The following is a 21268-nucleotide window of genomic DNA, read 5'->3' on the forward strand; positions in this document are numbered from 1 at the left end:
TGGTTGGCCCTGCCTCTGCTTAGCTTGAGAAAGGAAGACTTCAAACCAGCACTTCTACAACCAGAGCATCGTATTTGGTAAAAATCCCCAAATTCTTAGTGGTTTGTAGCTAATCACAGGGCAAATCTCGTCATTCAGTTAATCAGAAAAATATTTCACAATAGTTATTTAGGCAAATCCATTTGACATGAGAAAGCCCAAGGTTAGATAATCTTGAAATATTTTATTGAGGCATTCCTTATGGTAGTCATTTAGTTATTCTTCCTGGCTGTGCAAATTCATGGCTTCCCACTTGAATATACTCTTGGTACATATCAGGAAGTATTATCTTGAATTCATTGCTGGTCAAAACTCTCCAACATCTTGGCTAAGAGAAATACTATGCATAGCATCTAGACATCTGTGTGTGTGTGTGTGTGTGTTAGTGTGTGTGTATGTGTGTGTTTGCTGAGGCTGGAGAGCAATGGCATGATCTGGGCTCACTGCAACCTCCGCCTCCCGGGTTCAAGCAATTCTCCTGCCTCCGCCTCAGCTGGGATTACAGGTGCTTGCCACCACACCAGCTAATTTTTGTATTTTTAGTAGAGACAGGGTTTTACCATGTTGGCCAGGCTGATCTCAAACTCCTGACGTCAAGTGATCTACCTGCCTCCACCACCCAAAGTGGTGGGATTACAGGCATGAGCCACCATGCCCAGTGGCACCTGTGTTGTTGAAAATACCCATGGTGATGTTTCACATGTAGGTAGAGTTGAGAACTGCTGCTCCTGGTGTTGTAATATCTATCCTGAGTTACACCAAACTGACAGACAGCTGTAGCTGACATTCGCCAACCACAGAATTTCATTCTTTTGATTTGTCTAACCTCATTATCTTATTCTCTTGTTATTTTATTTATTTATTTATTGAGATGGAGTTTCGCTCTTGTTGCCCAGGCTAGAATGCAATGGTGCAATCTTGGCTCACTGTAACCTCCACCTCTCAGGTTCAAGCGATTCTCCTGCCTCAGTCTCCCGAGTAGCTGGGATTACAGACATGCATCACCATGCCTGGCTAATTTTGCATTTTTGTTAGAGACAGGGTTTCTCCATGTTGGTCAGGCTGGTCTCCAACTCCCGACCTCAGGTGATCTGCCCGCCTCAGCTTCCCAAAGTGCTGGGATTACAGGCGTGAGCCACCACGCCCAGTCTGTCTTATTCGTATAGGCCCTATTTACCATCTATTTTATTCCTGTATTCTATTTATTTTTTTATGCCACCTTGAAGTCCTTTAGGAATAATGCAAAGTAAATAAGCAAATAAGTACATAACAAAAGGAGACACTGTTTTTAAGGTAAGTAAAACTAGGTAAACTCTGTCAGAGAACCCTTGTTACATAACACAGTCATCATTTGAAAGCAGGAAAAGAATCATGAAGGGGACATTCAGTGGAAAAGATCTTTGTCTTGACTTTTTCCTGAAGACTGAAAGAAGACAATATGAAGTTACAATGCTTGAGAAAATGAATCATTTGTTTTCTCTTCTCCATCTCCCTATTTCCTGCATTTTTACAGAGTTTGGAAAAGTCTGTGTAATTATTTTAAAAGTTACCTTAAAAAGGATATCTGTACACATTGCTTTTCCATGAGTTATTATTGGTTCTTGGTCTTCACCTTTTCCATCCCAGCAGTCAAGTTCAACACATCTAGGGACATAGTGAAGTTACAATATTGAAACTTTACAATAAAATAGTGTGTATACAAATTAAAAGAAAGACATCAAAATAAGTTGTTTTCTTATAGAACAGAAAATTGAATAAGTAACCTGATTATTTCATGGCATATACAGGTTAAAACCACATTATACTCCTCATCTGGTTGGTATTATCAAAAAGGGATTGTCTGAGTGAGATTAAGAGACTTAAGAAATATAACAACCATCATGGTTCTGGATGAAATCCTACTTGTGACGAAGCTGCAATAAGGGACAATTTGGGAGCCAGGCGTGGTGAGGCCAAGGCGGGCGGATCACTTGAGGTCAGGAGTTGGAGACCAGCCTGGCCAACATGGCAAAACCCTATCTCTACTAAAAATACAAAAATTAGCCAGGTGTGATGGCTACTTGGGAGGCTGTAATCCCAGCTACCTGGAAGGCTGAGGCATGAGAATTTCTTGAACCCAGGAGGGGAGGTTCCAGTGAGCCGACATCACGCCACTGCACTCCAGCCTGGGCAACAAAGTAAGACTCTGTCTCAATTAAAAAAAAAAAAAAAAAAAAGGCAATTTGGTTTGGGACAACTGGGGAAATATGAATGTGGGCTGGGTTTTTGATAACATTAAAATTACTTTTAATTTTGATAGGCTGGATGATGTTACTTTGGCCATTCCAGAAAATGTTTAGTGATTCATACTCAAGTATTCAGAGGAAGTATGCAAATGGAAGTAGTAACACAGTTAATTTCTTTCAATGTATTTCCATATCCAAAAAAATAGTGAGTTAAAAAAAAAGTATTGTTTAATTGATAACCAAGAAAAAATATCATAATGTAACTACATTTCTTATGTTTCACTTTCATTATTTTTGCCATATTTTAAACCTCAAATATTTGCCAGTTTCTATAAAACAAAAACTACTTTCAATAATTTCTATTCTCAGAGAACTAAATTTTTAAATTTTACATCAAAGCTAATTTACAAATGCCTATAATCAATGGCCAGTTAGCTCAATTGGTTAGAGCATGGCGCTAATAACAAGTACCTCTAATCAACAGAAAACTCAACATGACTTCTTACAATATGCACGTTTTCTTTTTTGTGGTTTTGGGGGCATATTTTAAATTTACAGTAAAGAAAAGTCTTTTTATAGTAAAGTCTTTTGGATGACTGTAGATCTTTTGAGGCTGGATCTTACAGGTTTTGCAAATGAACCAGACATGATGTGAAAGAATAAAACAAGTTCAACACGAGCCCAGTGATTTTTCTGGAAGAGATATTGTCCTTTTCTCAAGGTTAAATGACCATGATAATCCATTAAAGGGAATAAACAAATGTCTTTTTCATCCTGATTACTATTTCCTATTTTTCAGAGAAAAGTAAATTAAACTAAAGGGCAACACACACAAAAAACAAATTGCCATCTTGAGTTCCTTACCTGCAACCAGCCAGGAGAACCTGTCTGTACATTTCTACCGAAGACTTCCCGCCGAACTGTCTGCCAGTCAGATAAGTGTTATGGGAAGAACTGATGAAGTAGTGAGCCAGAGGATGGTCCATTTCTTGGTAAAGTTCTAAACGATCTAGGAAGACTGGGGCGTTTTCATCTGACATCAGATATCTGCAAAACCCATCACTTGATATAAGGCCTAGGGGAAAAAGAACATCTTAGTAGCACTTGTAGCTCTGAACATGCAGATCTCATGTTTTATTCGTGGAAGTTGAGGCAGCTTAAATTATAAGGGTAAAAACTTCTTCATAGTCTCTTTCCCAAGAACCTTCATCTGTCAGAACTTGAATGAAATAAGAGAGTTTCACATTATAAATAACATAATGAATTCCACAAACAGGTGGCATTTTGCTTTTACATCCATGATGGCAGATGTACATGGTCCCCCAAGTTCAGAAACACAGCATTGGGGAATTATGGTGACCAGGGGTCCACGGGACCTGTATCAAGTTCTGCTCTTGCTACTCACTCCTTTGGCTCCTGGGTCTCAGCTCCTTCTTCTGTCAATTGGGGAAAAAGACTGGCCCTATCTGACTTCCAAGATCATCATAATGGGAAATGAGAATAGATATGAGAGGTGCTCTTTAAAAATGGAAAATGTATTAATTATAAGACATTATTGTTCTCACTGAATTGGAAAAGGGATTTTTCTCGGAAATGATGGCGCTTCTGAATTTAAATAATTCAGTTTTCAATTTTATCTAAAAGTCAGGTTATGGGACTGGTGAGAAGAGTATACAGTGGTCAGTGAAACGTGGCCCCAAAAAGCACCCTTCATTTCAATCACACCTTTCTGACATGGGGTAGAGCCCATGTGGTAACTACAGGAGCCACAATCAGTATTTACGCAACTTATAAATGGTTGATGCATCGACAGCTTCAACTTTTTGTTTTATTTAAGAACTTGCAAGTTATGAACTGATTTCAAGCTTACAGAAGTGTTCAGATGATAGCATAATGAATAGCCATGGACCTACACTAGTGTGGTCAGATCTCAACATTTTGCCTTATTTGATTTACATTTTTGATTATTTGATTTACATTTAAAATAATACATAATTCTTGATGCCACTGAAGCATCCTGTATACCCCACCTCAATTCCATTCCATACCAGATAGATAACTACTACCCTAGTTTTGGTGTTTATCTCCAAAATGGTTTTGCAATCTTACTACATATGCATTTATCCAAACAACAGGTAGTTTAGGCTGTTTTCAATTTTACGTAAAAGGTATCCCACTGTGTGAATTTGCAACTTGCTATTTTTATCTTTATATACCAGTTATACAGGTAGATCTTGTTCATTTATTTTTCACTGAAGGCACAGAAGTCCATATATGAATATATCATAATTTATTATCCATTATTTGGTTGATGGATAGTTAGGTCATTTCTAATTATAAATGAAAGTAGAAATTTGTATACCTCTCTCCTTGGGCACCTTCATTCATTCTAAAGCGCAAGTACTTTTAGAGGCACCAGGATAGATGCAGTGATAGAAGAAACAGGTAAGCCCTGCCTTCATGAAACTCTCATATTACAAGTGACATAAACAAATAAGTAAACAAATAACTATAATGTCAAAGAAGTACTAGAAGGACAGAAAAAGCAGGAAGGAAGGTGATAAAGCATGACAGGATGCCTTGTTAAATATGGGCCAGTGAAAGCACTTCTGAGGTCACGTACATGTGTGAGGAGCAAGCCACACGCACACCCAGGAAACACTAGTCCAGGGAGAAGGATCAGCAAGTGCAAAGACCTTGATGCAGGTGTGTGCATGACAACATCATTCAATGACCGCAAGACAGAGCAAGTGACCAAGGAAAAATGTAGCTTGAAATGGGGTTGGAGATGGAGCCAAAGGCTACATCAGTTGGGCTTTGGTCCTCACTAAGTGCTTTAGATTTTATTCTAAATGTGTTGGGAAGCCTTTGGAGGGTTTCGAAGGGTGGAATAACATGATTAGATTTGGTTTTAAAAGATTTACTCTGGCTGCTGTGTGGAGCATAAATTGTAGGGCACTGAGTAGGAAGGAGAAGGCGTTGCTTGGAGAGGGATGATGAAGGCTTGGATAGTCGGTAATGCTGGAGATGGTGAGAAGTGATTTATTTAGGATTTCTTTTGAGGCTGGATCTTACAGGTTTTGCAAATGAACCAGACATGATGTGAAAGAATGAAACAAGTTCAACATGAGCCCAGTGGTTTTGACTGGGTAAATAATGGTACTATTTTATAGGCTTCGAAAGGAACAGATCTAGGGGTAGGAAGGATCAAAATATGTTGTATATATACATTGGAAATGCCCATTCAGCATCCAAATGGAGAGTTCTACTACAGGTCTGTAGTGTAAGCTGGAGGTTAGGACTGGAGAGTTTAATAGAAGAAATGTAAAGCCATTGGCTTGGATGAGCTCAGGTACACAGTGAATATAGATGGAGCAGAGATCTGAGAACTGTGCCGCTCTGGCATCCAGAGTTTGGGAAATGTATGAGAGATTCTCTAGGGTACATACCTAGCAGTGAAAAAGCTGGGCTGTATAAGAGGCATATTTTTCATTTTATAAACTATTGCCAAAATATTCCCCAAGATGGTTGTACCAATGTAGGGTCTTACCAGAAGTTTATAAGAATGGCTTTGTACTGCATTCTCACCCACACTTGAAAATGACAGACATTAAAATTTCCATCACTTGTGAAATGGTCAAGCTACCCTTTTTGATGTGTCAATGGTCACTTCACAGACCTTTAAAACTTAGAAGGAATTTGGAAATAAACAAGGACACACCTCAATCATGACATTTATCACACTGCCACGGAATTGTTGAATCACTTGTCTTTCTCCTTGAACAGATGGCAACTGCCTTCAAGGCTGGGGACATTCTTATTGTTTTGAATTCCTAGCATCTGGCACAGTGCTTGGCACCCAGTCAGCCCTCTATGAACTTCAAAGAATGAAGGTAGGGAAGGGAAACACTAGCCAAATTACTGCATGATGCCCACCACCTTACAAGAAGGGAAAATGAGGCCCCAGGAGGCTAGTTCCTAGCTCAAGGTCACAGGGAAGTGACAAGAATCATGTCACCTCCTGCCACTATAAAGTGTTAGATTTTCTACCAAGTTGTACCACCCTTTGCTGTAATCATAAGCAACATGAAATAAATTACAGTATTCAGAATATTGACAGAGAGGGAAGGAATGAAGCATTCTTGCAAAACAGGTATCTTCAGCCATAGCAGAAAGTGTAAATGTACAACTACAACCAAACAGAAAACTACTGGGCTTGGAAAAATATCAGGGGTGAAATCATGCAGTGCAGAGGGCTAGGCATATCTATAAAGAGGATCCAGATAACATATACACCATTCAGCCACACTCACTGGCATTAGATATAAAGAAAAATATATATTCTAAAAAGGAGGAAACTGAGGCCTTGAGATTCATGGACATATGGGACAGATGGAACTTGTACTTTCATCTCTTTAAATTCTCCACTGAGACATAAGACCAAAGGCTCTAGCTCAGGTACCCCCAGCTCTCCCTCCCATGTTCTGCAGGCATTTCTCACTGCTATGGGACTGATTTTAAAATTTCTCCCCATGCCTTTCCTTTGACAAATATTTGAGAGAACAACCCTTTGTTTCCAAAGTTTCTTTGAAAGGGGCCAAGGTCCAGAAACACCAGCAATTAGCTAAGGCGATTCCTATTTAACTTCATATTAATTGTATTTATCTTTCATACCAGAGGTTAAATGAGCAGTGAGAGTGCATATCAAATCACATATTAAATTTATTTGGCTTGGCAAAACAAAAGGGAGAAAAAGAAGACATGTAAGTTTTTATATGACAGAAATTATTTTCAAACATTGCAAGTAGAGACTGTATTGGTTGTTTTAATATTTCAAGCAATATGCAATACTATAATCTAATATAAGAAAGTACATGGGGAAATAGCACTATAATATATTTAATAATACAATAAATTTCACAATATACTTCAGTCAACATGGGCTAATTCTGATGAAAGCTAAAATATACATGAACTTAAGAGTGGAAAAAAAAAATCAGTCATCAATCCATGGCTCTAGGGAGTTCCAAAGCATTTACAGATATCTTTAAAGAAATCAAGGCTTTAAAAGTTGCATATTTTCTTGTTTTAAAGAAAAAAAGTCCTTTTTCATGTTTATTACCTTTTTTCTTCAAATCTTCATCAGGTTCATACATCTCAATGATCTGCATTGCCCTTTTGGCATCATAAAATGGAAATAAAATTTCATTCAATCGAGGATCTCGTTGATGCTATGATAAGAAAATAACTCCATTTAGGTTGCTATTTCTTGGCCTTGAGGCATTAGACATTACTAAGTTTATAATTTATAAAACAAAGTATATCTAGACTATCATATTTATAAGTACAAAGATAGGACTTCACTGCCTTCCTGCCTTTCTCCTTAAAATACACTTCAAAAAGTCCAGATTTGGGAGTACTTTGGGTTAGTCTCCCTGAACTAGAGAGAGAGAGAATACATTTTTCCCCTTCAAAAGTTGAAGGACACGTAATACAGTGTGCATGTCAATTGTCCTGTCTTCCAGTTCCCACACAACAGGGAAGGCGTTTGGCATAAGTGTCTATAAAATGTGAGGTCAAAATATTTTAAAAAAGCAAACACCAACCCCCAGAAATAGTTCAAATAAATAGGTAATACACTAATTTAAGTGCCCCTCCAAAACCCCAGAAGTAGTAACAAGAAAAATCCTAATGTTACACAAGCAAACATTATCTCATTTTCATAACAGCTTTCTACGTCAATCCATGATTTCTTGGGCCCTCAACAAATTTCATTTTCTTGAGTAACTATTTTTTTCAAAATGAACCAATTGCAATGATGAAAATTAATCAGCACAAGCATATTTACAAGCTATAAACAATATAGAATTCTCTGGGCAGAGGGTCCATGAATGATTACAGGACTTAAGAGGTTGGTGACATTACTGTTTTCAAATCGACACCTAAGGAGCTCCTGCTATGACATGAGGCACCAGGAGCAATGCTGTCCCTGCAGTGATGTCATCCTAACTTCATGGCAATGATGAAAAATCTAGTTTACTAACTGACTCAGCTCCAATTGTGTGTGTGTGTGTGTAGGCAGTGGGTCCAGTAAACTTCCTTTCTGTTCACTGAGGATTAGAGGACAGCACTGTGTCCCCGGTCATCCCTTATATAAATAAATGAATACATGAATAAATAAAGCAAACTTCAATGGCATAATGACAGATAAGCAGATGTGAGCAAAACCTGGTCAATAAAGAGGACCTTGGTGACAGCTCTTTACCCAAATATATGCACAGGCTGAAAAACATTGTTGGAAAGTTATTTAAAAAGTAACTGTTAAAAGTTCATATGGATTTCTCTTCCCTATTTGTTTTGGAATGGGCATTGGAAAAGTGAGCTATACATAGAATGAATGCTTTTGGCCAACAGAGCACTTGGATGTCATTTCCTCATGCATACGGGGCCCAGCCTTTTCTGGGTCCCCTTCTCCCCCACGGAGTTAAGAGCATTAACTCATAAGGAATCAATATCAAATTTCATCAACTTATCCCAATGAAGCATGCTTCTGTTGTAATCTAAAAAATTATGGCTCACAACAGCTCACATTCACGCATATGCTAGAACAGAAACTTATATTAACAGCAGGCCTCGAGGCCACCAGGAACAAAAGTTATGGGATATGTAGAGAAAGAGGATTGTGAAGTGGACCATGGAATGCCAGGCAAGTGAAGGCATGCTACACCTTGTTCAGGAAATTGATGCCATCATGCAATGGAGTCCACTACTCAAGGAAACAAGGAGCTCCATCCTTCTGGTGAGAATGCATTGTTTTAAAAACAAACAAACTGACAACAACAAAAAACCCATCTTTCTAGGCACATCCCTTCTCACATCTCCATAAATAATACCATGGAAGAAGATGAATACAGGATGAAAAAGGTCCTTTTTAGACCCCAGCACTGTTATGTTCATAGTTGGCCACTTTCTCTTCCTTATTAAAATTAAGTTTTTTAAAAAAAATATGTTTGTTGGTAAATATTCTGAACTCAGTGAGATGATGGGGCAAATCCATATGAATTAAAAAATGAAGGAAAAAGGGATTCAGCTACAGGAGAGAGAAGAGAAAAAAATAGGAAAGGAGAGAAAACTCAGACATTTTTGTGCATTTTTAAATATACATGCATTTGTGTATTCTGACAAGGTACTACCTGAGGTGTAATCTGTGGATGATAGCATCAGCCTCACCAACACCTGGCAACTTGTTAGAAATGCAGCTTCTCAGGTCCCTCCCTAGATCTACTGAATCTACTGATCTCTGGGGTGGAATCCATTAATCTGTGTTTTTCATAAGACTTCTGAGTAATTCTGATGTGCTCAAGTATAAGAATCACTTTACCTAACATATAAAGGTAGGCATTTTAACATATTTGCATATCAGTAAAAAGAAAAATACCTAAGTCCCAGAAGGATAGAAGAATGTTCAGTGTTTCAGATGTCCTCCCAATTAAACACTATTAAAATTTAGTCAGAGGGTATGATATTCATTAGATCATCCTGCCTATGAGAAGCCAAAGCCAGGAAAACCAAGTCCTAAAATGGATGTATCATATTCTGAAAATTACATTTGCAGCAAATAAGCATGAAGCACAGACAATGTGAAATTGCATTTGTCTTTGCTTCTGCTCCACTAGACAACAATCTTCAGCTCTCCCTAAAATCTTCATGCTTCAAAAAGGTAGCATAAAGCAATCTGGGTAATCCAAAGGAAAGGAAACAAATGTAAGATTTACATTAGAGTCAGAAAACTATTATTTTCATATGAAAAAACAAGAGGAGAAGGATCATTTCCAGCTGATCTCACAGTAATAAGGCTGTGGTAGAGTTCAACATAGACACAAGCACAGTGAGGTGAATGCTTCACATCTCTGAGGAACCAACAGTTTTCAGGTAGAATCCTAGGGAAACAAGGATTGAATCCTGGGGAAACAAGGTACTCAGGTTATTCACCCCATGGTATCCAGTGCTTTGTAAAATGAGATTCTAAATGACTTCCAAAAAGAGGTCACAGAACTGTGTCCAAGTAAGTAAGGAGGAGATGAACAGAACTCCAGTATTATGTCCTTACTGGTACTGAGAAGAGGCATCATCTGGCTTCAATCCAAGTAGCACTGGGAGAGATGAATGTTGACATAAATAATATTTTTTAAATATAGAAGGAATAATTGGCAAGGATAAGCTAATTCATATGACTAAATACCCTCCTTCTCTCTCCGCCTGTGTATTTAAAGCATAAAGATCTTGTAAAAGGAAAGAGATCCTGGGTCCTTTTAAAATATTCTTTCATCTGCAAAAAGAAAAAAGTCAGGTTGAACCCTGCTGTGATCCTGTGATATGTGTGAGGAAGGGGGAAGATTACCAGCAACAAGAAAGTAAAGCTACTTCTTGATTCCTGTGGACCTTTTTCCTTTCTTCCTTATTTTGATCTCTCTCTCCTGTCCTCCACCCATCTCCCGATTCTACAGGACCCTAGTTATCATCTTTGTAAGAAGTCAAACAGAGAATGAAGGTAAAACTAAAAATCAATTTTGCTTCTCATTAGGAATAGGGAAAGGGAGGTAAAACTAACCAAAGCCAAGAGATTTTAACTAGTCTTGCCACATACAAGCAATTGAGCTAGTAGTAGTGTCTCACCATGTGGCAGCTCACATTAAGTGCCTCTGCTATCCCTCCTGGACTCTAGTTTGCTATTTTCATAATATAGGCAAAGAAGATTTCTCTCAGTCCATTGGATGAGACTAAGAGACATAGATGTGGCAAAATTTTAGCTCTGAGTGGTGGATTCCTATGGCTAAATTCTTAGTGGAGAATAACAGAAGGTGTACCTCACTCTCATATTCTTCTCACTCACACTAAACATTCCAAGGAGGAATCCAGTAATCCACTAGGATGGTGCTTTACAAACTTGAACGTGCAGATAAATCACCTGGAGATCCTGTTAAATTCAGACTCTGACTCAGGAGGTCTTGGTGGGACCCGAGACTCTGCATTTCTAATAAGCTCCCAAGGGGTGCCGATGCTCCTGGTCCATGGATCACACTTTGGGGAGCAATGAACAAGGAGATACTGAGAAGCCAATGAGGAGTCAGGACTAAAGCTGCTACTGAAAAGCTAGTCAGTGTTGATTGCATGGATAGGGAGGAGGTCACCCTATAGGGTGAACAAAGCAGTAAATGGACTATATATATATAGTCTCTCCTCTCCTTGCAGCCCCCTGAAGATACACATTAGTATATGAATAAAAACTTTCATAGAAAGAGTGAAGGCATTTACCAGTTAGAAGGTGGTAGGAGCCAGCATGTCTTTTGCTAATATAAATGGGATTTAGGTTTTCCTACTATCTATTCTAACTGGTTAATGGTAGTGTATGTGTGTCTCCTGTTTTGCTTTACTCATTGTTTCTCTGGTTACCTTGCTGAACTCTCTAATTACTTCAAAGAGTTTTTCCGTTGAATTGTTTATATCAGGGTAGATAATCAGCATCTGCAAATGAGACTAGGACCCTGTCCTTTCCAGTGTTCATGGGACTTGTTTATTTTTTATTTTTATTTTTTATTTTTTTGTCTCATTATATGAACCAGTGGACTGGAAAAACTTGAAATGTTTTCAAGTAAAATAAACATTGTATTGTACTCAAAGGATTTAAAAGTAGAGGCATCTGTCTGATATGTGGGGTAGTATTTGCTCTTTCTTGCATCAGTGCATTTACACTTTAGTTAACATAGTTTCTAAAGTGCAAGCTTTATAAATTTGAAGCCATTGAACCTTCACAAGGAACCTTCACAGGGGCTTCCAATGCAGTGTTGGATACTGGCTTGTTGAGACTATGTGGCTAAGGCATTTTGAAAATGTTTAGGTTTAAACTTTTGGAGTCATAGACTCTTACATTCCAATGCCCAGTCTTTCTTGAGTGAGCTCTCTCTGTCTCCTTTTGAAGTTGTTCTGCCCAAGGGGTGTTGTTGATTTTGGAGAGGTAAGAGGGTCCAGGGTAGGACTCAAAAGAGGGGGTGCAAGGAACAGGCAGTATGTTCTCTATGTTTGACAAGCCTTCTTCAAGCAGACATTCAAGTTTTTTGTCTAGTTCTTCCAGTTGAGTTCACTAGGATAGAAAAGGAAGACATTCAGGGTAGACACTTGGATTAAAAATAAATCCTTCCTGAGCAGTCTTACAGTCTCTATGATCTAAAGAAATCTAGAATCACACTGATTCCATCAGTCATACCCCAAAATTTAAGGTGCTTCCTTAATGTGAATAAGACATCAAATAGAAGGAAACACTATTAAAAAAAAAAAGAATGCTATTGTCTACTGTAATAGTGAGTGATAAAAGGTCGACAAATAATAAATACTTTAAGAAAGAATCTGAATGGCAGAACAAGAAAGTATGGATGGTGATATTTTTTAAAAATTAAATGTTATGTCTAAGAATTACAGGAGTGACTATTGGGAACACCAACAAAAACAACGCATAAAAGGAAATGCATCAGGTAAGAGCCTATAAATACTGCACGTATCCTCAGGACCTCAGAGTTGTTTCATCCTTTGAACAGTGAAATGCAGCATTAAGGTCTCTGTAATGTTTAATAGAGGGCTTCATCCCAAAGAGAACAAGAGGCCTTGTCTTGGGAAGTGGCAAACTGAAGATGTGGTAGATTTTCTCCTTTACACTAAACTGTCTTCCCTCTTCACCTCACCAAACCTAAGATGATCAATGAACCAAAGTGCATGAAGAAGCCAAGGGACATAAAACAAAACAAAACAAGAAACCAAAAAACAAAAGGCAGAAGAGGGGGAAGGGGTTAAAGAAACAAAACAAGGCAATTTAACTTCTGAGCAGCTGTGACATAAGAATGTGGATAATATCTGGGTAAAGATTATGAACATTGTATTTATATGACGAAAAACCAGTGGAGTGGAAAAACTTGAAATGTTTTCAAGTAAAATGAACACTGTATTGTACATGAAGGATTATTTGAGAGGCATCTGTCTGATACGTGGGGTAGGACTTTCTATTTCTTGCATCAGTGCATTTACACTTTAGTTAACATAGTTTCTAAAGTGCAACCTTTATAAATTTGAAGTCACTGAACCTTCACAAGGTAAGAAAAGAAGATGTAATTTGTCTCTATGAAGTGGCAAATTAAAGTCTGCCTTTTTATCTTTTCTTAAGATAATACCTTTTATCTGTCATGGTACCGTCTTTTCTGGCATTTTCTCTTTATATGGTATAATGATTAACTTAAATTATTTTGAAACAAAAGCATATTGTCCATCCTTCACTTTTACTAACGTGTTAGAAAAAAAAGTGAATTTTCCATTTTGGATTAACAAGAGTCTTGATGGGTTTCACTGAAGGGAAAACTTTTTTTGCTTGTGTGAAGAAAAAAGTAGTTCATTTTAGTTGTAATAAAAGTTGCAAACTTTTTTTGTTCTAAAATGTTTTTCTCTTGTGTTCAAGCAAATTTTATCAACCAGTTTTGGTTGTTAAGTTAATCACATTATAAAATTAGCTCTGAGCTTGTTATAAAAAGAAAAAGTACAAATTTAACCTGCAATCCTATTGGCCTAAAACTCAATATATTTTCACCCAGGAATTCAAGTGTTTTGCTTGTTGTCAAAATATTCTATTTGAGCCAACATATTTTTCTTACATGCAATCCATTAAAAGACAAAAATAAAGCTTTCTAGTCCATGCAAAGGTTTGAGATAAAGTTAGCAATGGAGAATCCAACTACAGTCTAGTAAACTCAATCCATTCTCTTTCTATTTAATGAGATCAATAGAAAAAAAAGTACCTTAAATATCATCTTGCAAAAACAAAGACACATTTACTTAAATGAATATATTATACAATTCACACACACACACAGAACCAGAGCTACATATAACAGCCAGAAACCAACAAAAAGCGGTGTGCAAAGCCAACGTGAAGAAAGCACATGAACACACAGGGCAGCAGCTGATTTTTGCACCTGGTAAAGCCATAATGGAAAGATCAGCAGGTCAGAAGCAAAGCGAATAAGGGCATATGATGCAGGCATGCAATGAGGACACCAGAGAAGGCAAGCCACTGCACACAGACTTTATGGAGTTAATGTATGAAAAAGCTTACTTCATTTAGAAAGCTCACTAATTGGTCTACCGTTAAATAATCAGTTTTGTCTCCATTGCTGAAAAGAAATTTATTAGAAAAAGTAAGTTTTTGTATATGATGCTACAGTAGGTACGATTTACATGTTGACATTTGTTGATGATAATTCTAAACTTATTTTCTAACCCTGAAGTAGTGGTGAATTCTTAAAATGGCCAGAGACTGTTCATAAGGGGAGAAAAATAAAACAACAACAACAACAAAAGAAAGAAAACACTCCCACTAGGTCACAGAAAATGTCTGCAAATTTATTTTTTTATTTTTTTTACCATTTTCAGAAGATGTTACTTCAAAAACAACATGTAAGTCATCCATTTGAAATAATTGGAATGAATGAACTTTTCAAAAACATATTAACATTCCAAATTGAATCTAGTTAGTTCACATAATGGGTTAATACCTAAAGGAGCAGGTTAAAATTGTAGGTAGTTAGTAAAGCCAATGCAAAAAAAAAGTTCCAGGTGCTGCAATTAATGTATGTAAAAGTTTCTCAAAAACTCAGAGTGAACTTTTACACTGATAAACTATGGGGTGAAAAATGTAACCCTGACTAGATATTCCTAGATACTACCAACATACTATATTAAAATAGGACAAAAACGTTTTAAAAATAAAAAAGGACAGTGATAATATTTATATGACACTTCCTCATATGTGGAACTTACATTTTTTTGAAAAGATCTTCTATATCTGTCCGAGGGCAAATCTTTTGTGTCAGTTCATAGAACTTTTCATAAGTAAATGCCGTGGGCTCAATTTCATCGTTCTGTAAGGAACAAAATCAAGTTATGAATCACAGAACTTTTTTTCCCTTGGAGGGTGAGAATCTACAGGGTCATGAAACAAGGTGAAGACCACTTGGACTCAGGGCCTTCATCTCTGATTCCTGCTGACAGAAGCCCGGAGACCAACTTGCAGGCACTGCCAGGCCATCTCCGTAAAAAACCGTGCGTGTACATCGGTGTTTCTAGTTATCACGCTGCCAGATTCTGTGTGTGTGAACACCTGGCTACAGCTGGGCTTGCTCTGGGAAATACCCCAAAGAATGAATATAAACATTTCCTCCAACTCACCTTGAGGGAGAAAAGTGTCTGCCTGAGGGATGCTGAATAAATCAAGCCCAAGGTTTAATTATGCTTATTTAGTGAATTTTCAGAAGACCATGTGAAGGGGCTTCGGGTAACCATGTAAGATTTTACTTTTCATACTGAAATTTATATTTCAAATAGGACTTATTAAAATAGTACCAGGCTTCAATCTTTCTTGAAGTCAATAAATTAATTTCAATTTTTTTAAATTTGAAGGGCCATGAATACAAATGGTATGGGGAGAGATGCTTCACAAAATATTGCACAACCATCTTGTAGAATTGAATTTATTAGTTACTTATTCATGCTAATGTTGTGCCTGGTTGAGGCAGTGTTGGTGAGCTTCTCTAAAATAAACTGTGTAACACAGCGAGCTGGCCTTCATTTCTTTTTCTTAAGAAAGGTAACAAAAATCATTCGAAGCAAACTATTTGCATTTTTAGAGATTTAGGTTAAAATTCCCAGGAAACAAAAGGAAGGAAGGGAGGAAGGAAAGAGAAAGGGAGAGGGAGGAAGAAGAAAGAAAAGAAAATTAACTCTACTATATGTCACTGACATATAATTCCAAATCTAATTGAGATCAGTTTAATATAAATAATCTAGTTCATTACATATGAGAAGATAAATAAACAAAATGGTTTTAGAAATACATTGTTAAGTTAATGAATACCTTTCCACTGGGAAGACCTAACTCCTTGAGTGCTTGAAAGATCACCTTTTCTGTTTTCCCCGATGCAAAGGTTCTAGTAATACTAGGGCGGAAAAGAAAGAAAGACACATTAGAGTTATTGTTCATTGTTTTCTCTGATGCAAAGATGCAGGTCCTACTATGGAGAGTGAGACTAGGGTAAAAGGAAAAGGAGAATAAAATTACTTCTCATTTGCTGATGTTTTTCATTTCCTAAACTAGTTCCTCCAGTGTCCCTCTGGTTCCCAGAGCTGGTTATGCTAGTGATGCAACTTGAATCTAAGACCAGGGGTCCCCTGGTGCTTGGGAGAACAAGGGGCAAGGGACCCTGGAGGGACACACATTTATTTTTTATTTTTTTATTATACTTTAAGTTCTAGGGCACATGTGCACAAGGTGCAGGTTTGTTACATATGTATACATGTGCCATGTTGGTGTGCTGCACCCATTAACTCATCATTTACATTAGGTATATCTCCTAATGCTATCCCTACCCCTCCTGTCACCCCATGACAGGCTCCGGTGTGTGATGTTCCCCTTCCTGTGTCCAAGTGTTCTCACTGTTCAATTCCCGCCTATGAGTGATGGTTTCCAGCTTCATCCATGTCCCTGCAAAGGACATGAACTCATCCTTTTTTACGGCTGCATAGTACTTCATGGTGTATATGTGCCACATTTTCTTAATCCAGTCTATCATTGATGGACATTTGAGTTGGTTCCAAGTCTTCGTTATTGTGAATAGTGCCACAATAAACATGCGTGTGCATGTGTCTTTACAGCAGCATGATTTATAATCCTTTAGGTATATACCCAGTAATGGGATGGCTGGGTCAAGTGGTATTTCTAGTTCTAGATCCTTGAGGAATCGCCACATTGTCTTCCACAATGGTTGAACTAGTTTACAGTCCCACCAACAGTGTAAAAGTGTTCCTATTTCTCCATATCCTCTCCAGCATCTGTTGTTTCCTGACTTTTTAATGATCGCCATTCTAACTGGTGTGAGATGGTATCTCATTGTGGTTTTGATTTGCATTTCTCTGATGGCTAGTGACGATGAGCATTTTTTCATGTGTCTACTGGCTGCATAAATGTCTTCTTTTGAGAAGTGTCTATTCATATCCTTCGCCCACTTTTTGATGGGGTTGTTTTCTTCTTGTAAGTTTGTTTGAGTTATTTGTAGATTCTGGATATTAGCTCTTTGTCAGATGAGTAGATTGCAAAAATTTTCTGCCATTCTGTAGGTTGCCTGTTTACTCTGATGGTAGTTTCTTTTGCTGTGTAGAAGCTCTTTCGTTTAATTAGATCCCATTTGTCAATTTTGGCTTTTGTTGCCATTGCTTTTGGTGTTTTAGACATGAAGTCCTTGCCCATGCCTATGTTCTGAATGGTATTGCCTAGGTTTTCTTCTAGGGTTTTTATGGTTTTAGGTCTAACATTTAAGTCTCTAATCCATCTTGAATTAATTTTTGTATAAGGTGTAAGGAAGGGAACCAGTTTCAGCTTTCTACATATGGCTAGCCAGTTTTCCCAGCACCATTTATTAAATACGGAATCCTTTCCCCATTTTTTGTTTTTGTCAGGTTTGTCAAAGATCAGATGGTTGTAGATGTGTGGCATTATTTCCGAAGGCTCTGTTCTGTTCCATTGGTCTATATCTCTGTTTTGGTACCAGTACCATGCTATTTTGGTTACTGTAGCCTTGTAGTATAGTTTGAAGTCAGGTAGCGTGATGCCTCCAGCTTTGTTCTTTTGACTTAGGATTGTCTTGGCAACGTGGACTCTTTTTTGGTTCCATACGAACTTTAAAGTAGTTTTTTTCCTATTCTGTGAAGAAAGTCCTTGGTAGCTTGATGGGGATGGCATTGAATCTATAAATTACCTTGGGCAGTATGGCCATTTTCACGATATTGATTCTTCCTATCCATGAGCATGAAATGTTCTTCCGTTTGTTTGTGTCCTCTTTTATTTCACTGAGCAGTGGTTTGTAGTTCTCCTTGAAGAGGTCCTTACAATCCCTTGTAAGTTGGATTCCTAGGTATTTTATTCTCTTGAAGCAATTGTGAAAGGGAGTTCACTCATGATTTGCCTCTCTATTTGTCTGTTATTGGTGTATAAGAATGCTTATGATTTTTGCACATTGATTTTGTATCCTGAGACTTTGCTGAAGTTGCTTATCAGCTTAAGGAGATTTTGGGCTGAGACGATGGGGTTTTCTAAATATACAATCATGTCATCTGCAAACAGGGACAATTTGACTTCCTCTTTTCCTAATTGATTAATTTTTGAGACAGAGTCTCAGTCTGTCACCCAGGCTGAAGTGCAGTGGCGCTATCTCAGCTCACTGCAATCTCCGCCTCCCAGGTTTGAGCAATTCTCCTGCCTCCGCCTCCTGAGTAGCCAGGACTACAGGTGCACACCACCGCACCCAGGTAATTTTCGTATTTTTAGTAGAGATGGGGTTTTACCATATTGGTCAGGCTGGTCTCAAACTCCTGATCTCAGGTGATCCACCCGCCTCAGCCTCCCAAAGTGCTAGGATTACAGGCGTGAGCCACAGCGCCTGGCTTGGTATACAAATTTTTGGACAAAAACAGTGATAAATTCTGATGCTACCAAATTACCTTCTTATGCAAAAGGAATGTGACAGATAAGACAGTAGCTCTAGAACAAACCCTCATGTTGACAATATCTGGACCTGGGGAAAAGGAGATGGCCCCTTACAACTCAACCCATGCCTTCAGTTTTCCTTATCCTGGTTCCCACACTTAACCACAGTTGACACAGGTGTGAACAGACATATTTTGTTCTTGTTTTCAAGCTAAGCACCCTTGAGCCCCTCTGAAATGTCAGCTGCCTCAAGGATTAAGAACTTTATTATGAAAATGATGGGTTGGGTGAGGGGGAAGGGGAACAATTATCCAGCGTTTCAACAAATCTCGGTAATACCCCAAGACATAGTATTTTTGGATAGCCTTTTAACTAGAACAGTGAGCACCAAGACTAGTAGAATAGATAACACCTTGATGAACACACTTTCTGGTAATGATAAAAGTAGGAGAGACTCTCCATTATAAATGTGTTGGTGCCACAAAGAATGAAAGCTATTGAGCAGAGGACTTGATGCCCTGGAACACCAAACTTATTTCTGACCCATACCTTAGCCACCAAGGAGCCTTCACTCGCTCCCTGATTGTGTTACCATGATAATTTAATTTTAACTTGACATTCAGAAGTCCAGCTTGACTTGAGGATGGAATTTTACTTCTATCCATGAAGGCTGGCTTTGGAATGCCTCCCCTGTGAGCACAGAAGGATGTTTAACAGCATCTCATGCCCGGCGATTTTGTACTTTCCGTCATCCATGCTAAGTACAAGGCAAGCTCTAAATGAGGGTGCTGATAGTTCATCTTTGTGAGTGGGAGAAAGCACCACTCCAGTGGCAGAGTAGGACTTCCCAAAATAGACTAAGGAGAAGTAGCTTTAGGTAAATGAATTATGTGTTCCTTCACAGCTTTATTGTTTCATGCCAGGTCCAAGAACACTTCAAGAAGTACATTTTTAAGAGTTCTTGAGACAGTTGTATTCAAATATAAGGAGGCCTGTGAATTCTCTTTAACAAATCTACAAATATGGGAGAGAATATGTATGTGACATCAATAAATGGTTAAGATTCCTAATATAGAGGGTGCTATGTTTATATTTTTCATCTCTAGAGTTCATGTAATTTTTATACATTAAATTGGGATAAGACAAAAATTTTCTCGCCTTTTTAATTTAGGGGAAAGTAGCTGTTCAGGGTGACTTTTATTTCATAAAAAGTTTGTGTTAACCTAGCTAGTAAGACTGGCAGGATCTGGCACCTGCTATCAGGAGAAGAATCTCTGCATAGCAATCGCAGAGGTATCCCAGCTAACTGAAGCCTCTGTTAGATTTGGACATGCCTGGCATAACAAGATGAAAACTGATCAACATGGGCATGAATTCAGCGGGTACGGAGCCTGAGCCTTTCCGGTGAAACAGAACCTGGGTACCAATAGGTTCTATTTCCTACACAGGAATTGAATCTTTGGCTAGGGTTTGGCCAGATGCCGAAAAATAGAAAGTAGAAGAATGTCTCAAGGGGAAGGGAGATGGAGTGGGGAAAGAGGAGAGATAATATCATGGCTATGTTTCATGGGAACATAGAGTATTTACAAAGGGAATGTGATTTACTCAAATCTCTAGATAGCCCCATGTCCACATAAGCTTAGTGCCACATAGCTAACTGGTACTCAATGAGTTTTTGTTGAATCAAAATAAACCACCGCCCATTCCCCAAAAGAAATGCTACAAAAGCAAACACCCCTGAGTTGTGTCCAGTCCTATTAGAGTCCTGGTTAAATTCTATTCCAGGGGACTTTGCAAGTGGCTAAAACAGCAGCAATCCTATAAACTAAGGGAGTCCTACTCTTTGCTAGCTGGCACAGGGTCTGCAATCTACACAATGGTTTTAACACCACGTTCTGAAATTTACAGAGAACTCTTCAGTGAAGGATGGGGCAACTGCCCCAGCAGAATCATATCTTCTTCATGCGCTGCTGGGCCTTCAGGATATGGATGGGTTGATTATATAGGAGTGCTTCCAAGACTGCACCTGCGGCTCTCAGCCTTCTCTAACACAGCCATCTTGTTTGGGATCTCTTCCAGCCCCTGCCCACAACTAGTGTCTGGCTACTCATTTCCCAATTTTCTAGTCATTGGTGTCCACTCCAGGTTACGAGGGAGGAGGGAAGGTGGCAAAAGAGAAGTGTTATTTCCAAAACTTTGGTCTGAGTGGGAGGATAAACTGAGTGTGAATTTGTGAATTTGAGAGAAAGGCAGACTGCATGGGTTATGTACACAGCAAGACAAGAGAAGAGGGAGATTTTCTTCATGTGTTATTCCTGCAACTTCCTGGATATTAAATTTTGGTAATGCTAAACAGCAGGAACCCTTCCCAAGCTATGTAATCACTCTGAAGCCAGATCTCTTTTAATATTATGGACAGTACACTAAT

General features: G+C 38.3%; 1 protein-coding gene across 10 annotated transcripts in view; it reads right to left on the bottom strand.

The window, feature by feature from the left end:
- PLCB4 (phospholipase C beta 4) overlaps nt 1-21268 on the bottom strand; it is a 408833-nt gene that overhangs the window by 92534 nt on the left and 295031 nt on the right. For all 10 annotated transcript variants that reach the window (XM_037990701.2, XM_037990697.2, XM_037990700.2 and 7 more), the window contains 6 exons: nt 16216-16297; nt 15123-15223; nt 14419-14476; nt 7387-7495; nt 3129-3339; nt 1590-1683 (listed from right to left, as the gene is read on the bottom strand). In XM_037990701.2, the coding sequence (XP_037846629.1) occupies nt 1590-1683; nt 3129-3339; nt 7387-7495; nt 14419-14476; nt 15123-15223; nt 16216-16297 (655 nt within the window). The remainder of the gene's footprint in view (nt 1-1589; nt 1684-3128; nt 3340-7386; nt 7496-14418; nt 14477-15122; nt 15224-16215; nt 16298-21268) is intronic.

The sequence above is a fragment of the Chlorocebus sabaeus genome, chromosome 2 (assembly GCF_047675955.1).
Source record: "Chlorocebus sabaeus isolate Y175 chromosome 2, mChlSab1.0.hap1, whole genome shotgun sequence".
Taxonomy (NCBI): domain Eukaryota; kingdom Metazoa; phylum Chordata; class Mammalia; order Primates; family Cercopithecidae; genus Chlorocebus; species Chlorocebus sabaeus.